We start from the raw sequence: 20,497 nt of genomic DNA, 5'->3' as shown, positions 1-20,497 counted from the left end.
GCACCATTCATAAATACTGGAATAAAAGATGTTCATTAATAATAAAGCTAAAATTTTTAATAAATTATCATTTCTAATTATTCCATTCAATGACGTATACATAGGAAAAAATGTAAGACTTGATTATATAAGACTTATATAATGTGAAATCACATAAACATTAGCTATATCACACGACGAGCGCTACCAATGATCAATCGTATAATGATGAACAGAACCATGGTAAGAATGATTGGTCCTAAAGCCAAATGCAAAACGATACTAGGCATTCGCTCAATGTTTGGCCCGATAATGAAAGGCGCGAATAACATAGGTAAACCTAAAGCCGTATAATATATTGAATTGTGTCGATCATCCAGCGTAGCAAAAGAAGCAGCAAAACCAAACAATGCTGGATTAATGGCTGATTGAGCATAACCGATGAGAACAGAATCGATTATCAATGCCCACATTGCCATGTGTAGATAGTCTTGAATCAGATAGAGACCAATAAATCCAAATGCTGCCAATGAGAGATGACCATACAGCAGTAGTGAAATGGACAAAAACCGTGTCAATACAACGTTAGCCAAACGTCCCAATGTATAAGCGGCAGATCCAATCGATGCCAGATCCGCAGCATTTTCTGGTGAAACTTCACGTTGTTGATAATAAGTATTTTGAAAGCTACTGAAACCGATCTCAGTGAGATTATATGCAGCGAATATAGCCGTTATGAGAATATGATAACATAAACGTTTGCACGAATGACGAGGGTCATCAAGCAATTTTTTCGGTTGTGATGATCCACCCCATCCGCCGTTGGCCATATCAGATGACGTGTTATTGTTTCGATATCGATACAGAAAAAATAAAACGAACATGCTGGCTCCGACTGCGATGGCAAAAAAAAGTTGACATTAATAATAGATTAAAAATATTGAGTGAGAAAACTTACTTGAAAATTCAAGAGAACCAGAAATATAATACGGAATGCTAAGTTCATTTCGTCTAGTATCTGGTCCAAATATCGTTTGATTTGTTGAGTTTGCGTTGCCATGGATAAATGGCTTAACCATGATAGGAGAGAATATGGAACCAAGGCCATACATGAATTGACCAGCCTGTAGAATGGACGAAAGACGTTTTCCTTGCCACATTTCCATTAACCATGTTGTGCAGACAGCATTGAATGTTCCAAGGCCAAAACCGCTACCATATGCGGCCAGATAAAATAATGCTATGCTTGGCATTCGAGGTATTAATGAATGGAATATCGAGGCCAACATCATAAGAATGGAAAAGGTGAATTGACGATTTAAATACATTCTTGTAATTTCGAATTTATACAAACTGGTAACTATAGTAGATAGAAAATTAAAATTAAAAATAAAAATACTCATGGTGAATCCACTTACAGAATGAACCAGTTATACAACCACCACAGAAAAATGTAAAAAATAGTGATACTGATCCTAGCCCATCGTTGATCGTGGAATCGTCACCATCATTGTTGCTGAATATGACGGACAGATCGATCAATGTAGGCCCGTAAATAGCTGACGAGAGTCCCTGATAAAATGATAAGAATAAAATATGGATCAAAAAATGAATCACTACAAAAATTAGAAAATAACATACGAATGCAATTTGAGCGATGAATAAAAGAATGGTATAAACGACACGCATCTTACTACCGTTCATTATGAATTGTTGTTCCATTGAAGATTTAGCAATGGATAACGATCGATTGAATTAGATTTACGATATGCTGTAATCAAGCTTATCTTTTGTTCTTTACAATAAATCGATCTAATTAACAGTCTCACACCATTGAAAGCCAAAAATTGGATGCGCTTTGATGAAGATGTTATGTTGTATAGGAATTATGGTGAATGATAGCTTTTCATTAATTAAACATAACTTGTTGCGCTGGCATTAATCACTTTTATTTTATTTTATGATAATATAATTATTATATACAAAATATAATGATGCATCACACTGATAGTATGTATCATATATTCGATTGACCGGTTTCACATTACAATAATGATTAGCGTTTAATGATGCTATCCGCAGAAACATCGATCTGATATATACACAAAATAAAATTATTGTAATAGATAGATGATGATTGTTTATGACTGCAGCTGTTTTGTATATATAAATAAATGGCCAAACCATATGGCAAAATAATGTTTGAAAGAAGTTCATATTCAAAGAAAACGTTATGTTATAATATAATTATGTTATTATTAACGCAGGCTATGGTTGATTAATTCATCAGATTTTAAATTGAATTCTAATGAAAAGTTGTATAACTGAATCAAGGACACATTGATTCACTTGACATTGGTATCCATAATGGACAATGTAATATCGATCCATCATGAATTATCATGTGAAAGTTTAGAAATAATTTCCGGTAATTACATTGGCTATTGAAATAATGGAAAAAAAAACAAAAAATAATTGAGTTGAATAATTTGAATGGATCGATGTATGGAAAATGTGTTCGTTATTATTATACAAAATGTTTCTTTCCAAGTAAGGACAATTTTTACTCATTATCCAATTATAATAATAATAATAATGAGCATTTATGGCACACAATTTGAATCGATCGTATCTGCGAAAACAATTCGATATACAAAAAGAAAAAAAAATCAATAAACAAAAAGGGTAAAAGTGAATATGGTGAATTTGTTCATTGGAAATGCAATAAGAATAGTAAGAGAAAAGTAATCAATGTTAGTCACAATGGAAACCATCATCATTTGATCATCATCATCATTAATTTAAGTAGCATATAGGAATAGACAAAATTTTTTTTTTGTTTGTTGTGTCGAATTATAAAGCAGTACATAACATAATGATTTTGTACTATAGTTTTTCAAAACTGTGAATACTAAGAATTTATCAAAATTCTGAATTACTTGCTTGTTGATTTGTTGGTTGATTCACTTGGTATATTTTCATTGGTATATATTTAATCTAACATAACCAGTGACAAACTATAGTCGTGTTTATAACTTTGTAAAATAGCCTGAAAAGACGATCATCATCATCATGTTTATTAAAATTGGATCGGGTAGTTATTTTCAAAAATTCTGTAATCGATTCATAAGAATTCATATGGACAATAATCAACATACACGACGATATATAAAATGTATTATAATTTTAATTAGAATGTTTACCATAGAAATGTTTATTTCGTACTTGTTCAATGTGTCTGAAGAGACACAAATTATTTTGTTTAATATAACATACATAGCCGGAATGGAGCCAGTTTTAAATCTATTTTTGGCTCTTTGTGGATTATGGATCAGCTATACGTACCAAGTGATCTATTTGAGTTTACCGAATAAAATATGGCCTATAATTCATAATATCTATATTCAACGATGTTCAAGATATTTTTTATGGCCATGGATGGGTCCACATCATTTTAAGATGGTCAAAGGAAGTAAAGGTCCAATTAATTGTGCACATTATGTGATTAATAAATCAAATCGTTTCGATCGATTATGGCAACATGGAATGATCATTGTTGATTTGGCTATCATCTATATCAACTTATCTGCCATAGGCATCGTTGCTACATCATCTGTACGTTTTCATTTTGATGGGCCACTAAGCATTGTTAAATTGTTACGAATGTTATTGTTCTTTGTGAATTGCTGGAAGATATCGGCATTGGCTTACTTTATGTTCAATGTATTGATTATTGTTAACATATTGCTAGTACTGTTCACATATATAACATTCATCAAATTCAGTCAGATCAAATCAATGTTGGCCGATTGGTGCAAACGTTACCGTTATCAACATAGTCGAATATTATGGCGTTTTATGATCGAACACAGTCGAGTGTTTATTATTGTATGTCAAATGAATCGTATTTATTTGCCAATATTAGTGGCCACAATTTTAGTTTCGATGCCATCTAGCATCTATCTGATTGGAACATTATTTATAAAATCACAAGATCGACCGTTTCTACAGAAGTTAATTATCTTTTTCATGATACTACAACAATGGATTGGTCTTTTTGGTTGTCATGTAATCTGTGCATTTTATACGAAAAAAATACATCAATCAGGTCCACCGGATCTACTTAGAGCCAATCCTCGTATCAAGTTTCATTCATTACCGTTACAGCTGAAAGTGAATCATTATATTGAAAAATTCCATACGAAAAATCGTTATGGATTGACCTATGCTAAATTTGGCCTTATTGACATGAGAACATTCATTAAGGTATGTATGATTGTTAATTATCTGTTTCATCTGAAAAAAAAATAAAATTTCACGTCATCATCATCATTTAGCATTCATGTTTATATATAAAATTTCTATCGCTTGGACTAAAGATAATACGACAAATGTGATCTCATTATTCATAACCAAATGATTCATTGTCATGCATCAACCATCGAAAGAGACAGGTTGTCTTGTCAAATTTTTTATTTTTTGCTTCTTGACCAATAGCTTCATGAGATGGACAGTAATCATTAGCTCCATGCTTCGATGATGATCCATTAATGTATTCACGAATTATTCTGGCCCCATTTCAAATGTAGAAAGCGAATTGGCCATTTTTCATTATGAATAATAATGAAATGCATAAAGAAACAAACAAACAAACAAATAAATCGACAATTTTACAGACAATGGATGTTCAATTCAAATTAGAATGGCCATCATAACTCTCTCTTCCTCTCTGTATGTGTTCACATGGTTGGACCGAAATCGATTCGACGCCAAGAGCGTCATATTTAAAATCGTTTTCTTTTTGTTCAGATTTTTTTTGTTTATACTAAATTTAAATGATCTAATGCTGTGCGATAATGATCTCTGCTTTCACCTACAAGTTGGATCAATAATCAACGTCATGCCATTTTCCCTAGGTAATATTTATTTTTGGCTTCATACATTTTCAACTCTCTCTCTCTATCTCTCTCGCTCCATTATTAAGACATATTGAAAGAAGGCGACAATTTTGTTCGCCTCATTCATTCATGAAGTTTTCATTGTTATTGATTCGTCCATTGTTCATCATCATCATCATCATCATTATGATTCGTTTTGGATCAGATTTATTTGTTGACATATAGATCTAAACCAAACTCTACATAATATGTAAACGATCCGGTTGAAAGAGACATTAATATTTGTTTGACTACTCTCAAATAAATGAACGAACGAACGAATGATGATGAATTGACATTTGTCAAGAAGCCGTGAAATGAACGAGTGCTGTCGAGCTCAACGATCATCATCATCATCATCATCATTATGAATGAAGATCAGGATAAATGTCAAAACAATGACATAATAGCCCCATAATATGGATCAACTCATAATGACAGCGACTATATCATCATCATCATTATTATTATAGTTCAGAATTATGAATACCGATTGTCACATACATTCAATGACACTGACACACGACCCGAACAATTCAACTACTCTCAATCAAAATAACTACAGCAGCATAACCAGAGCAAAGATACAATTTTCATGACATTGTTCACTATCTTTTTTTTTCTCTCTCTCTCTCTCTCTTTCCCTCTCTTGCTTTCGGTCGGATGGCTCCACTCTCAAGTCATTTTTTTTTTTTTTTGAATCTGGCGCAAATAGGCAAACCTTGACAGTGGTTGATAATTCATTGTGGATCATCATCAAAGAGAAATCACCTGGTTTAAAGTAAAGTGTATGTATCTCCGGTGGACATTTACTCGTTATTATCATAGCTCAGTTATCGTTAGTTGTGTGATCTCATTATGTTAGTTCGTTCAAGTCGATCATCACAATCGTCGATAGTGACCAACAGAAGCACCTATTTGCAACTGATGGCCAAATCAATCTCGACCAAAATCATAATTCTCATCTTAGCCTTATCCATAGTCCAATCGATGGTCATGGTTAAGGGTTCAAGCATGGAGAAATCATCTTCTTCAATGGCCCAACTGAAACAAAATCCAACATCAGGTTCATCATCAACCAGTAGTCAAAGTCTAAATGGTAAGCCTAGTGGCAGCAGCATGAATTCTGTAAATACAATAAACAGTGGCTCATCATCATCGAGTACTGGAGCATTATTGAAGCCATTGATGTCAACATTCATGTCAACGACATCGGCCAATGGCGTACCGAATCCGTATCCATTTCGAACAATGATCGGCAATCTAATGTTTCGATTACGGCAGCATCGAACTCAGATGTTACTCATACCATCTGTAATACGGATAGTATACCAATACCGTCGACCTATTGTTGATGGCCTTTCAACTGCATACCAATCATTGGTTGCTGCAAGTCCAGCGTTATCTGCATCGGCTCCAGCAGCTGCCAGTTCAAGTGGAGCTCGTATCTCCGGATCATCGGACATGGACGACTCAGAGTCAAGCAACAGCAACGGTGGTCAAGAATCTGATCCAATGATGACTTCAGCATCGAATCCATATCTACAGATGTTGTTAGCATCAGCGAATTCACCAGATCAACAGGCTCATCGATTAATTCAAAACCAAGTGCCAAGCACCAATCATCATCAACATCAGCAGCATCCATTGGCAATGACACCGGGAGCCACATTATACAATCTTATGGCAGCAGCAGCCTACCAAGAAGCTTTACAACAAGCGGCAGCATATACAGCAGCAGCGGCACATCCGCGACCAGCATCACCATTGGTTACGACAGCAACTGAAGCATTCTCACCTGTAGCAGCGGCTGCCGCTGCTTTATATCATCCATCTTCCTATGCACCATTCGCATTTGTTTAATTCATATTTTGTCATAAATCCCTATTGTTTGGCTCGTATCTTTCAATCTCATCTGTGTAAGCATTCCTCAACATTAATAAAAACTACATACAAACACATAAACAAAGTGTTATTTATTTACCTGTTTACATTTATTTTTCCACATCATTCTCATCGATTGCAGTGATCGTCGTTGTTAATATGGATGTCGATTCTCGTGCCATGTTAGATTTTATTAATGAACGTCCTGTGATGATCGAATGTTTGTTGCTAGAACTAAGACGATGGCTTGATACTGATGATTTGATGGCAGTGTTTATAGATGAGTGGTGAGGTTGGGCGGTTGAAACTTGTAAGCTACCGCCACCAAATACATAAAATTGTATGCTCGGCTTTTTTGGGGTACCATCAATGATTTTGGTAGGGACTTCTTCTGAATTACCGTCAACATCAACTGGTGGAGGTGATGATTCTGAATTTATCGGATTTTCATCTACAGGATGTGCCGTACGCAAATGTTGCCTAAGTTGTGCATTTGTTTTGAATTGCCGTTCACATCCCTTACGAGTGCAAGGAAAATCTTTTCGCTGACAATGACGATGTAGTTGATGTGATGACAATTGATAACGAGAACGAAATCGACGATAACAACCTTGTTCTTGGCATTCGAATGGTTTCACAGATGAATGACATTGTACATGTTTTTTCAACACTGATTTATTGTTGGTTCGGAATGAACACTGGTCACAACTAAACGAAAAAATTCATAATTGAAATAAAATACACTATAAATAGATGGTTACCTACCTGTACAAGAATCTTTTGTGTACATCGATAAGATGTTTATTGCGTGTACGTGATGAATAGAATTGTTGAGAACATTCATCACATTTAAAGGGTTTAGTGAATCGATGAAATCGATTCACATGTGCCTCAAGACTATCCAAATTGGCAAATTCATCTGTACATCCAGGATATGTACAACATTTTGATTGATTATGGCGGTCACAATGCTTATCGTATAAAATAGGATCGAATGTTTTGTAAGGACAAACAGGACATTTTTTTACAGAATCCGCATGGAATGATTGCATATGCGATCGAAGAACAAATCGATTCATGACTACTAGATCACAATGATGGCACCGATAAGTCTGATGGTCATCGTGTAAGTGTTGTTGGAGATCGAATTCTGATGCAAATGATTCGGAACATAAAGGCACATATCGACAATTCTGAGATACAACCAGTTTTGTTGTTGCGTTCATTTTTATCATGCAGTTGAACATGACGGTTATATTTTTCTGTATCCTGTGTTACATAATCACATCGACCACAATTATATGAAGGTATTTTGTGCACGATGTAATTATGTAATGAGAATTCTCGTTCTGATTGAAAGCTATATGAACAATTTGTACATTCAAATATGTAAAGATTGGATAATTGTTTCAATTGCTGCTCATCATCGCTTTTATCTTCAAGGACAGTCAATTCGTTCGATGATATTTGTTGTTCAATTGCAGAAGTGGTGGAAATTTTCGGGGACGAATCAGCCGATTTTGACGCTGAAGCTTCAAACAGAATCGGATATTGATTATTAATGTTCTTAGTATAATCATCATGATCATCGACAAGTGATGATGCGGTTGTTATTGGTGGTGGAGGTCCACCGATATTATAGGTATGGTCACGATCATCACAAAAATTATAATCAGAAGCTAATACTTGCAATGAAATGTTTTCATCCTTATTAGATTGATTTTCAACCGAATCCATTGTTTGCTGTGGAGTAGATTCGAGATGATCAAAAAATTGATCCAAATTCAATCCATCCGTATTGCTTGGCTCGACATTATTAGGTTTAGCGGTATTCTCAATAAAAACCTCTAGACCAATGTTATCATCAAGACCATGGATTAAATCATTCATTGAAGCAGTAGCGTCATCATCGAAAGCACCTTCTGTTTCGTTTTCAATTGCATCTAGTTGTTGGCTGGGTATTGCTGGATGTTTAGATTTTAATTCATATGAATCAAAGTTTAATAGAATTGGTGGATCATCCACTGGCTGTTCGGGTTGCTGATTTGAGGATGAGCAAATGGACGAAAAACTAAAATGGTTTTGCAAATCGTCTCTGTTCTCAAACATTCTTCGGCACATAAAGCATGGATGCATTATGTAAGCGGACAAATGCTGCTGCTCAAAATGTTGGGACAATTTTGATCTCCAATCAGGATTGGTGATTGAAAACCTGAATGTACAAAACGGAAAAGAACATTGCCCTGATGTTATTATATCGCCATATTCGTATGTTTGGCTGCTGTCTTTAATTTCTATCACTTTGCAACTATCTATCGCCAATGTTAATCCGTATGGTTGAATGAGTTGCAGGAATTTCTCGCGGCGATGTTCGATCTGATGTCGAAGAAGCCCTGTTTCGGTAAGACTAACAAAACGACATTTTTTATCTACCGAGCATTTGAATCGACGTCGGTAACGACCAGATTTCGATTTTATCTGTTGTTTTCGGTCAGTAGGTGAATCTGTTGAAGATGCTGATTGCTGCGTCAAAACTGTTAATGAATCGGGAATCAAAGTTTCAGAAAGTCCATCATAAAATTTACATACATGTTTTCATATCAATTCCTAACATCCTAGACTTTGTTTTGTCTAGCCAACTATTGGTTAAATCCACCATTGAATATTTCATGGAGGAATCACTAACAAGACAAGATGATGCTGTTTGGGGATCATATCGTTTTCGATACAGCGTTTCCAATTGATCATCAATTTGACGTAAGCTATCCATTTGCCATTCAGTTTGTTGCTGTTGATCGGAATTGTTCAAATGACATTTACATTGTTTAAAATGTGAACGATATAATGATCGTTGTTGTTCCAATAATTTAATCACTTCATTAGCAAGGTCCAATTGACATCGATATTCAAATAGTCGATCGGCCAATGATAATGGCATGCCATCACATTGATTTTGAGGTAAAATTTGCTTTGATGATGATGCTTTAATCATCATATATCATATATGTTTATTTACATTTACAGGCAAATGAAATTTCTTCAAGAAAATAGATGAGAATAATATAATAACAAAAATAAAATAAAAAAAATGAGATTCGAAAACAAAATTTTTGACAGTACCGTCCACAAAGAACGATACCATTTGTATGCACGTGACGTGTCATTACGTTAAAGTAGTCACAATGATAATTTATAAGCAGAAAATGAGAAGCCAAGCACGTTGCAGCAAGCATAAAAGGCTCAGTACAATTGTCCTTCTCTTTGGATTCACATTTGATTTTAATTGACATTGAAAAATCGACTATTTGTTGGAACGATTTGCAACATGTCGGCTAATACTGAACGAACATTTATCATGTTGAAACCGGATGCTGTTCAACGCGGTATTGTTGGAGAGATTATACGACGTTTCGAAGCCAAAGGTTTCAAATTGGTTGCCATGAAATTCATGATGGCATCCGAAGATTTGCTTAAGAAACATTACGCCGATCTTGCTGCTCGTCCATTTTTTCCTGGTCTCATCAAATACATGCAAATGGGTCCAGTCGTACCAATGGTCTGGGAAGGATTGAATGCTGTCAAAACCGGTCGTGTTATGTTGGGAGAGACAAATCCTGCCGAATCGAAACCCGGTACCATTCGTGGTGATCTTTGCATTCAAACTGGCCGGTAAGTACATACTCTTAAATCTTTAATTGATTTAGTCACACAATTGATTGATATATGGCAAAACAGAAACATCATCCATGGCAGTGATTCAGTGGAAACAGCCAAACGTGAAATCGATTTGTGGTTCCGACCGGAAGAATTGGTTGACTATAAACCTTCCCAATATGAATGGGTTTATGAAAACTAATTATCCTGATTTTGGAAGATCGTTTGATTTTTTATTATGATTTTCAAATAATTGATTTTTCATACAACAAATGAAATAAAAAACTTGCTTTTAAATTGACATTGACATTGTTTTTTAGATTCGATAAATTTTTTTCGATTTATATACTTTAACATCTTCGATTTGATATTCGACTCCTGATTCCGATTGTGTAGAACGACATAAGGCTAATGTCCATATGACATGTCGAACATTTTTATCACTTAAAATTCTAGATGCATTCCATAAATATTTAAGAAGGGCATTAATTCTTACAAATAACAATGGTCTATTATTGGCTGGATGATGATGATTGCCGATTGAATATAAATCTTTGGTTGAACAACCAAAATAACGATTAGAATGTAAGCCAGTCCAATGACATTCGAGATGGTTTTCATGACAATCATTCAGTATGATGGTCAAATCTAGGCAAAGTTCGCAGGTGAATTGATTACAATCGGGACAGCGAAGTTGTTCAATTCTTTCATCAGTTGGTTCATTAATGGTGGAATGATATTCTTCCAATGAAGATTGATATCCACAGCTATGTCCATCGTGATTATCATTCTGGCAGATGACTACTGTGACGAATGAATGAAATCTATCAATCGAATCGAAGAATTGTTCACCTTTCTGAGTTTGGCCATAAAAGGTATAAAGATCGGATTCGAGACGAACACGACTACCAATGGGTAATTCTTCTATTTGTTGTATAGAATTGAACAATGGAATGTCTTTCTTTGCCGCTCTTTCTATGTTGAGTTGTTTTGTATGTCTCATTTCCAGATGCTTATTAATGATTTCTAAATCTTGGTCATCGATATCGAATAATTGACATGGATCAAGTGCCATAATTATTTCCGTTGTTTCTTTCAACGATTTAGGAGAAAGATTCATTCTTGAATCAACATTTTGATTAGAAGAGGTTTCATTTGATATATATGATAAGTTATCAATAAAATCATCAAATGAATCATCAAGTAATCCAACATCGAATGATTCAGATTTATTTTTTTCCGCTCTTGATTCATTTTGTTCATTAATTACCATGTTGTTGGAAGATTGATTTTCGCTAAACAATTCTGACTCATGTTCTGTTTCATGTTCTTTAAGGGTCTTTATATAGTCATGTCGTGGATCCAAAGATTCATCGAATGTATGATCTAAATCGGATCGATCCATCTCTAAAATCTGTGGCGGATTCTTTACATATTCTTCCATCTTTTGATGCATCTGTTTAGCTATATAAATCAAGAGTAATAGAATAATGAGATGTATTTGAAATAAAAATGATAATTACCGATTAGTGAATTAGGATGAGCACGACGAATACATTGGCCATAAGCAGAATTATCGTATAGAATGTATGAATAATGACTAGGATAAAATTCATCCGGTTTACGAACAACTTCATAGACAATTATCGTATCACCACATTTAAATTTAATCGCTTGATTTCGGTGTTTACCAAATATAAATAGGAAGATTAATTGCTTTTTGTAATAAAGACGACTAATCATACGATGTGAGAACGAATGGCAATCTTCATTCTGTTCCATGACGGTAGCAATACATTTGAAAGACATTGATAGATGGCAAGGATGTTCGGCCACTAATTCCGATGATGGTGTCCAACAACAAAGAGTAGTTCGTTTTTCGGAATCAAATACGTTTAACACGAGCAATGCTACATTCATCACATCACATTTTCGCTCTTTAGACAGTAATTTTATCAATGGTGTTTCCAATAAATTGAAAATCTGCCACTTATTTAATTCTTCCACTCGTTTAAGATCATAGGTTTCAATAGTGGGATTTTCTGCCACTGTGATCGGTCTGAATTGTTCCTCATCTGTAAATGATTCAAAGATCTATGGAGTGAAATTCAAGAAATTTATTAAAACTGAATCAAAACTAAAACAAATGTGACTTACCACAACGTTTCGAGGAACAGCTCGATGCATGAAATTACAATTTAATGTCAAACGATGAATGCGAATTATATCACCAGTTTTGTATGAAAAACCATCGTTCTCGTTGGTAATTGAAGGACTATCATCGGCGTTTACTGCTTCGATTGTTGTTGTGAGTCGAGAAGTAACAATGTTTATTGGCAAATTATGGTAAAAACGTAGTCGATCAGTCTCATCTTTGATGATCATGATACCATCTACAGTGTATGAAACAATTATGCCATAGATGGAAACTAACTTTTTAGAGGCTAATGGAAACAAACGCTGTACATCTTTTAATTTCATATATTCATAGCGAACACTTTGTTGTTGTCGGTCAACAATCGTATCATTCTTTGGATTTGTTATAATTGATGATGATGATAGTTTGAATTGATTACCGTATTTTTTACGCTTTGAATTATTATCTTCTTTAGCTGTCGATCCGACCAAAACAGATGATGATGATGGACATTCAGATATTGGTGATGATGATCGTTCGGATGATGGTGTTGAACATTTTGCCGGATATTCAGGCAAATTAGATTGTTCCAAACGATATTTTCGTTTTAACAATTTTGATTTCAACTCTGATTCTAAATGAGTTGACATTCTGTATCGAACGAGCAATCAAGATTGAATGAGGCAATCGATCAACAAATTCGATGAAAAATATAAAATAACACACACTGTGGACGATACGTATATTATGAATTGGACTGCTTGTTGCAAAATTCTTCGGGATTAATTTTGTTTTACCATAATAAAATTTGATTTCGGGCATGTCGAATCTTGCCCATTCATGTGAAAATGATCAAAAAATAATGTCGGAAAATGTCTGCGAAATCAAACAAGAAACTGACCAATGTAATGATGGTCCATTTAATGATGGTGATGAAAAAATTGACTCCATCCAGTCTGCTCAACGGTTCCTCTTGGATCGACTTAGTTCATTAAAGTTTCAACCAAAAAATGTCACTGATGGTAATCATCAACCGACTGATTTGTGGACCCATCATCAATTACCTGAAATGGCTCGAAAAATTTTGCAACTTTTGTCACAAACGGTAAGCTGTGACCATTCGTTTGAAGATGATAGTGATGCTGATGAAGACGATTCTGAAGCATGGAAAAATGACAAGTTGGAAACATTGACTCAATTCGTCAGATCATTTCTCGATTTCAACAAAGATTCTTTTGCAATCAATTATAACCATTGGCCAGGCGAATATTCCCATAGTGATACATCTATGACCGATGGCGAAAATGAAGATGAAAATGAACGAATAAACACTCGGTCTACACGAAGACAACAACAACAGTCAACATCGAAACAGGCAACTAGTTCTAAGCCATCGCTCAAACAAAGAGCCAAAAATAAAAACGCTAAACAAACTTCTCCTAATTTAACGACAATGAACGAGAAAGCAATGGCTACCAAATTGAGCACGGATAAATTCCTCATTGATTGTAGCTCATCATTGATGTTAAAATTAAATTCATCACAATATGATCCAACATTTCCAGTAATGTATGGTCTGGCATTTAATTCTTTTAGCTATCCGGATAATGTTTTCGCCGTTTGTGGTCAATCATTGCTCATTGTGTATCGATGTTTATCAACGATCGAGCAACAATCGAATCGTAATGGTTTACAACCGTTGTTCGCTCATACTGACAGTAATGATTCGTATTACTGTTGTTGCTGGTCACATGATTATCAACGTCCAGATCATCCGTATCTATGTGTTGGTGGTGAACGTGGCGTTATCCGTATCATTGACGTACGGCGACAATGTGAATCGAAGACTCTATATGGCCATGGTGCTGCCATCAATGATCTCAAGATTTGTCCTCGTGATCCATCATTATTGCTGTCCGCATCAAAAGATTCTGGTATTCGTCTATGGAATCTTGCTACGAATACATTGATTGCAATATTCGGTGGAGTACAAGGTCATCGTGATGAAGTGTTGGCCATCGATTTCCATAGGTCACGTTCTTTATTTGTTTCAGTATCAATCGATCATTCCATCAAAATATGGTCATTCCGTCATCATGAAGTTGCTCAAGCAATCGAAAAATCTCGTCATTTCATATCGGATCAAAATGCTCAACAATTTCCCACTGTTTCTCAACATTTTCCCAATTATTCTACCCGTGATGTACATCACAATTACATTGATTCCGTACAATGGTTTGGTGATCTATTGGTGACCAAATCTTGTGATGAAAAATTAATCATATGGAAACCGGGGGCAAGCGAAAATGAAACGCTTGATGATCTTGAACGACGAACATATTATTCAGATTCGGCAACCCATGGAACACTAGATTCTAGTGATGATTCGACTACATCAAATGTGGTAATTATTCGCCGATTTGATTTGGACCGTAATAATATGTGGTTCGTACGATTTTCGTTGGATCTAAATGAATTCATCTTAGCCATCGGTAATCTACAAGGACATTTATTTCTCTATGATCTTAAACATTTTAATCCCAGAGATTATCGCTTAGCATTTGAGGTGCCTGTACCGATTCCGACAATTGTTTGTTCACAGAAAAAGAATAATAATTCCTTACCACAACGTGCATACAGTCGTGTAATTCGTCAGACTGCATTCAATGAGGATGGTACCATATTGATTGTATTGGGTGAGAATAGTACCGTTACCCGTTATGATCTATTACGTGTTACTAAACCAATGGTTCGAGCTTATCTTGGTTCACTTCTTAATCAATGAAAAAAATGAATAATGAATTTTATTTTACATGAACAGAATCCTATATACTAATTGTATATTCAATCAATGTTTTTATGTGACTATATTAATAAATGAAAATTACAAATTGATCTGAGTTTGAGTTTGTGTTTGAGTTTGATTATTAGATTGTTGTGATGATTGATAGATTTGGCTCATCTTTTTTTTCTGATTAAACATAGATAGACGATTCCTTTTCTGTTGTTGTTGTTGTTTGTTATTATAGCTGTTTAATGTATAGAGCTGACATTCGTATCGTTTGACACAAGGTCCCCATGGATTTTTGGAAACCTTTATGAAACCAGGTTGACATTCACAACCAACCTGACAAATGGATAAACATTCAGGAGGACCACTATGAAAATTGGAACAAGTGACCGGACATCTAGTCATACATGGATTGAATGTGGAATGTTCAGGACATTCATCTATATGAATAATTTTAGTATTTTAGAATATGTTTTCATTATTTATCATCGTAATAATCGTAACACTTACCGACGATTGGAGCAGCCGATGTGATCATCGATTCGTTCATCGAAATGAATATGATTAAATGAATCGATATGAAAATCAAAGTGATAGCCAATGAATTTGAATTTACGATATTGCCAGACATTTTTTTTTTTTTTTGATGTTTTCTATGTTGCATATATCTTTTCGATTGGAACTTTTTAACGATGCTATATTTGCAAGGACTATGCCTTGGCCTTTGAAGAAAAAAATGTTGCCTTATTGATGTTGGTCAATGAACTTTAGCCACTTTTTGTTTTCGTAAATTTTTTTTTTTTTTTTTTTTTTTTTTTTTTTTTTGGGTTTTTACGTTCTTACGTTATATCTCGGTTAGTTGGCCAACAATCGATAATGATGATGGAAGATTTATATGTTGTATATGAAATTATGGTCGTTTAGAAACGAATGATGATGTTTATAAATTATGTATTGATGATGATGATGATTATATATTTTTATTATTAATTTCACTCATTAAACAGATGATAAATAATTCACCCTTGATTTGAAAGAATTAAATTACTAATATTATATATTTTTATATGATTAAAAACAAAAAAAAATGCAAATGGTAAATTTTAAGCTGATTTCATGTTTGTCCGTTGTTTATATACAAGCTGCTGCTGCTGATGATGCTGCTGCTGCTGATGATGATGATGATGATGATGATGGGTACTTGTTGCCATAATTTATTCAGCATAATCACATCATACTAATAATAATAAAGTTATGCTTATTATTATTTTATGATTTGAGTGACAATCTATCAACAAACGAACGATCGATTGATTGATTGATTGATTGATTGATTGAATTTATGATTGATTTGATTAAATCAAAAAAAAAAAAAAAAAAAAAAAGATTTGATAAAAGGATGATATGGTAAATATTTACTAGCTAAATATTATTTCCGGTGTTCATTCTATATTTAACGATGATTTATGATGATGACGATGATGACAACAACGTTACATTTTTTTTTTTTTTTTTTAGTTATGTCTTATTACCCTTTATCGTTATATCTGATCGTAAACAAAAATAATAAATGATGATTATTGGAAAATTTCCAAATTTTTCTACACCTCTGCATCCGGTGCGTTTTTTTTTCTTCATCGATAAAGACCAAGTTCAAGTTCTTCATCGATCGTTTCAATCACGTATATCCGGCTTATCATTGTCAATCATTTTGTTTTGTTTGAAATTTTGATAGCCTTAACCTTTGAATGTCACTATGTAAAAGCTATATAACCGGAACATCAACGTGTTTGAAAACAATGATTATTTGACGATCAATCAATCAATCAATCAATCAATCAATGCGGCAACATATCATAAAATAAGTACATGATAAATAAGTACAGCCTGTTCTTTGATTCGAATGATGGAATCTTAATTTTTCATCAATTTGATCGTTATTTGAATCGGATTCAAGTAAATCATTCGAGTAATCGATACGACTACATTTTTCATTTTTCTATTCATTTCAATCTTTGTTTGTTAAATGTATTTCAATGTTTTTTTTTTCTTAAACAGCCAAACGGACAACACATTTACATTGGCCCTAATGCATACATACAATCGAACGTGACCATTCACATTCGCGAATCGACATTTGATTCTTTTTTTTTTTTTGTTTGCAATATTGATTGTGCTGAGCTAGCAATTGAAATCGATGTGGTCAAATTGATTCTACTTTAATGGATAGTTTAGTCGTGTTCAATTACTGGTGATTTTTTTTTGATTGTTTTGGATGCATTGAAATTCAATATTGGATCCCGAATTATTCTATTTCTTGCATACCAGATGGCGATGATAATTCTTATGATGATCAAAGTGAATAGAATATAAAATCCAAAAAAATATTGGCGAGTTTTTTTTTAATTATCATAAATGAATGAATGAATGAAATAGAAAAATTAGTGATGAGATTATATGATGTTCACATTATATTTGTCTGTTGTTTGATTTACTGATAATTGTGTTGTGCAAAAAATGTTGGTGTTTTTTATAAATGAATGAATAAATGAATGTGGAGCTATATATTTCGTCGTTTGATGATAATGAATTCATTTGTTACCGTTATGTTTTTTTTATATATATTAAAGAATATCTGATTTTATTTGATGCCTGATTATTATTATAATAATCGATTCATCCAAAAATGATGATGAAAATGAAAACAGGCTCTAATACTGATTGTTTGTGATATTAAATTATGAGAATATAAATACAAATGTGTGTGTGTGTGTTTGTTTGTGTTTACAAAATACAATTTTTGTTTTTGTGTGTGTGTGGGTGTGTTTGTGCGTGTACCCGGCCTAATTTAGTGTACATATATCATTATAGAGTATTTATTATTATTAAGAAAATATTCTCAAAAGAGTATAATAATGGAAAAAATGTATTTGTATCCGTGTGTGTGTGTGTATGTGTGTGCATTTGGCATCTATACAATTGTTCCCAATGTGTAAACGTTTAGTTGACTCTCGTTATTGAATAAATATTATTATTATATATTAATAAAACGCCAGTAATCTGGTAATCATCATGAACACTAATAAAGTTTGAACCAGGTAACCTATATAAAAATGTGACATAGAAAAATGTAAAAAATAAAATTCGAGTCATAAACGTATTTCGAGAATAAACTTACCAAATGATGATGATAGACCAATTGTTCTAGATGAATAGTATTCTTCATTCATAGGATCATTGGAAGAATCTGGGAACAGAGAAATGAAAATAAAAAGTCAATTAGTGAAAAAAATTTTGGTGAATGACACATGTTGGCTTTGTTTTTTTTCTTTTTAAATTTCAAATGTCATTTGCCAAGAATTTTTTTTTTGTTGTTTGATTCAAATTCATTGAGTCATATTTATGGAATGTGTTTTTGTATATGAATCGTAAATAAGGAAAAGAATAAAAGCCACATATATGTACGGGCATTATTATCAAATGGTATTGGAATCGAATTCAAGAACAATGGCCCTTATCGAATCGAATTGAATTCAATTTAATTTAATTCATTTGGTCCATCATCATGCATTTGAATTGTTATTGTTCTTTCACTTTTTCATTCATTCATTGCATTTGTGTTCGATTTGGTTCATTCAATCTATCCAAGTATTCTATTATTCTATTGTTGTTGTTATTGTGCCGCTGGTGGTGATGGTGGTGGTGGTGGTTCTGCAACCAACAAAACATCATTGTTTCTGTTTGTTGTATTGGTATTGCTGCTTTTTGGCTAATAAAAATTTACAATTTAGAAAATACAAAGACAATTCCAATGGTTTCATTCCAAACGACAACGACAACAACAACGACAATAATAATAATAAATACTATATATATAAATGGTGATGGCAATCTTTGTATACAAATATCAAAAAGTTTGTCGATTTTGATTCGATTCAAAAAAAAATAAATAAATAAATAAAATAACTACATAGAGAAAATATAGGTCCCAAAAATAATCGATCGATGGTAAAGCAAAGTTTTTTTTTCTTTCTTTCTTTCTTTCTCTCTTTTTTTTCTTTTGTCTGATTTGTTGTGACTGTTGAAGATGAAGGAAATAAAAAAAAAGTGTCAACATTAATGTGGCAACCTGGATCCCTTTCCTCTAATAGACGAGTGAATGAACATGTCTAGGCCACATCAAGGTCAATGGTGTGTGTGTTTGTGTGTGTCTGTCTGTTTGAATGTTTGTTATTTGTGTAAATTCGTTCGTTTTGAATGTACCATTCAAACCCAATATTCTGGCTGTAGATGGTTCCTTTTTTCTAGATATCGTAATCGGTCTGATAGTAGAATCGGATGATGTTGATGATGATGATGATAATGATGGTGTTCGATGAATTTCTGTAAATAAAATAAAACAATAGATGAATGAATGAATGAATGAAAGTATGAAATATTCGATAATGTTTGAATACCATAGATTCGTATGGATCCTTGTGTTGAACCAAGACTATTTTTAGTATGACATCGGTATATGCCTGGAATATGCAAATGAATTTTTTTTTTAAAGTGGGGAATACAATGAAAAGTTTATTTTCAATCATTACATACCAAAATCATCAATAGTAATATGTTTGATAACCAATTTCATATGTACTTTATATGATTGTTCTTGATTGGCAATACGATATCGATCTGAATTGACAATCATAATTTCACCATGATCTGGTTCATCTCCTTTGGTTGATGATGATGATGATGATGATGAAGAACGATCTTCTTTAGTCCAATAATTCAATGATAATGGAAATGCTTCAGTATCACAACGTAATGTGACTTGATCATTGATGGTGGCTCCAAGCAATTGATTAGGCACCCAAATCATAGGTGGAACTAGATGGTTATTATCATATAAATTCAAAAGAAGAATGAAAATTTTTTTCATTCAATATAATACACCATTCATTTATAAATAACAATTCATTATTGGTGACAAATTGTATTCCACACACTATATATATAAATATATACAACAATTGAAATACACAATGAGTGATTACACATTCATTCATTTACAACATGAACAATAATAATAATAATAATGACGCCATTCCGTGAGCCACATAATTCACT

The 20,497-nt window shown here is 33.4% G+C and overlaps 8 protein-coding genes across 14 annotated transcripts in view; 4 read left to right on the top strand and 4 right to left on the bottom strand.

Moving 5' to 3' along the window:
• LOC124495538 (hemicentin-1) overlaps positions 1–20,497 on the bottom strand; it is a 90,094-nt gene that overhangs the window by 51,453 nt on the left and 18,144 nt on the right. The window contains exons 9-10 of the mRNA XM_075733780.1: positions 19,976–20,257; positions 19,840–19,902 (exon numbers count right to left, since the gene is read on the bottom strand). Of these exons, the coding sequence (XP_075589895.1) occupies positions 19,840–19,902; positions 19,976–20,257 (345 nt within the window). The remainder of the gene's footprint in view (positions 1–19,839; positions 19,903–19,975; positions 20,258–20,497) is intronic.
• On the bottom strand, positions 18–9,921 carry LOC124495532 (zinc finger Y-chromosomal protein 1). Of its 7 annotated transcripts, XM_047058938.2 has the most exons (5): positions 6,901–7,420; positions 1,621–2,071; positions 1,398–1,551; positions 938–1,339; positions 18–874 (listed from the first exon to the last, which is right to left on the bottom strand). In XM_047058938.2, exons 2-5 carry the CDS (start codon positions 1,699–1,701, stop codon positions 165–167), a joined length of 1,347 nt encoding a protein of 448 aa, XP_046914894.2. In that variant the 5' UTR covers positions 1,702–2,071; positions 6,901–7,420; the 3' UTR covers positions 18–164. The 7 variants fall into 7 exon arrangements, 5 of the variants coding, with proteins under 5 accessions (XP_046914894.2, XP_075589897.1, XP_075589898.1 ...); XR_012832394.1 differs by lacking the exons at positions 18–874; positions 938–1,339; positions 1,398–1,551 and adding exons at positions 7,566–9,334; positions 9,390–9,895 and having other exon boundaries at positions 1,904–2,420; positions 6,909–7,508; XR_012832395.1 differs by lacking the exons at positions 18–874; positions 938–1,339; positions 1,398–1,551; positions 1,621–2,071 and adding exons at positions 3,641–6,831; positions 7,566–9,334; positions 9,390–9,921 and having other exon boundaries at positions 6,901–7,508.
• Positions 3,011–4,455, top strand: LOC142597773 (uncharacterized). Its single transcript, XM_075733784.1, has 2 exons — positions 3,011–4,245; positions 4,317–4,455. Exons 1-2 carry the CDS (start codon positions 3,052–3,054, stop codon positions 4,374–4,376), a joined length of 1,254 nt encoding a protein of 417 aa, XP_075589899.1. The 5' UTR covers positions 3,011–3,051; the 3' UTR covers positions 4,377–4,455.
• On the top strand, positions 5,775–6,885 carry LOC124495731 (uncharacterized). Its single transcript, XM_047059162.2, has one exon. The coding sequence runs from the start codon at positions 5,775–5,777 to the stop codon at positions 6,777–6,779; it is 1,005 nt and encodes a 334-aa protein (XP_046915118.2). The 3' UTR covers positions 6,780–6,885.
• On the top strand, positions 10,000–10,755 carry awd (nucleoside diphosphate kinase). Its single transcript, XM_047058943.2, has 2 exons — positions 10,000–10,469; positions 10,536–10,755. Exons 1-2 carry the CDS (start codon positions 10,126–10,128, stop codon positions 10,654–10,656), a joined length of 465 nt encoding a protein of 154 aa, XP_046914899.1. The 5' UTR covers positions 10,000–10,125; the 3' UTR covers positions 10,657–10,755.
• Positions 10,654–13,350, bottom strand: LOC124495533 (uncharacterized). Its single transcript, XM_047058929.2, has 3 exons — positions 12,612–13,350; positions 11,978–12,548; positions 10,654–11,918 (listed from the first exon to the last, which is right to left on the bottom strand). The coding sequence occupies exons 1-3, from the start codon at positions 13,239–13,241 to the stop codon at positions 10,771–10,773; spliced, it is 2,349 nt and encodes a 782-aa protein (XP_046914885.2). The 5' UTR covers positions 13,242–13,350; the 3' UTR covers positions 10,654–10,770.
• LOC124495535 (polycomb protein esc) lies at positions 13,412–15,486 on the top strand. Its single transcript, XM_075733781.1, has 2 exons — positions 13,412–14,891; positions 14,940–15,486. The coding sequence occupies exons 1-2, from the start codon at positions 13,412–13,414 to the stop codon at positions 15,374–15,376; spliced, it is 1,917 nt and encodes a 638-aa protein (XP_075589896.1). The 3' UTR covers positions 15,377–15,486.
• Positions 15,374–16,562, bottom strand: LOC124495544 (uncharacterized). Its single transcript, XM_047058942.2, has 2 exons — positions 15,893–16,562; positions 15,374–15,822 (listed from the first exon to the last, which is right to left on the bottom strand). Exons 1-2 carry the CDS (start codon positions 16,044–16,046, stop codon positions 15,476–15,478), a joined length of 501 nt encoding a protein of 166 aa, XP_046914898.2. The 5' UTR covers positions 16,047–16,562; the 3' UTR covers positions 15,374–15,475.

This window comes from Dermatophagoides farinae, chromosome 8, assembly GCF_024713945.1.
Source record: "Dermatophagoides farinae isolate YC_2012a chromosome 8, ASM2471394v1, whole genome shotgun sequence".
Classification (NCBI taxonomy): domain Eukaryota; kingdom Metazoa; phylum Arthropoda; class Arachnida; order Sarcoptiformes; family Pyroglyphidae; genus Dermatophagoides; species Dermatophagoides farinae.
The sequence above is the reverse complement of the archived record's forward strand: the minus strand, read 5'-3'. Positions and strand labels throughout refer to the sequence as shown.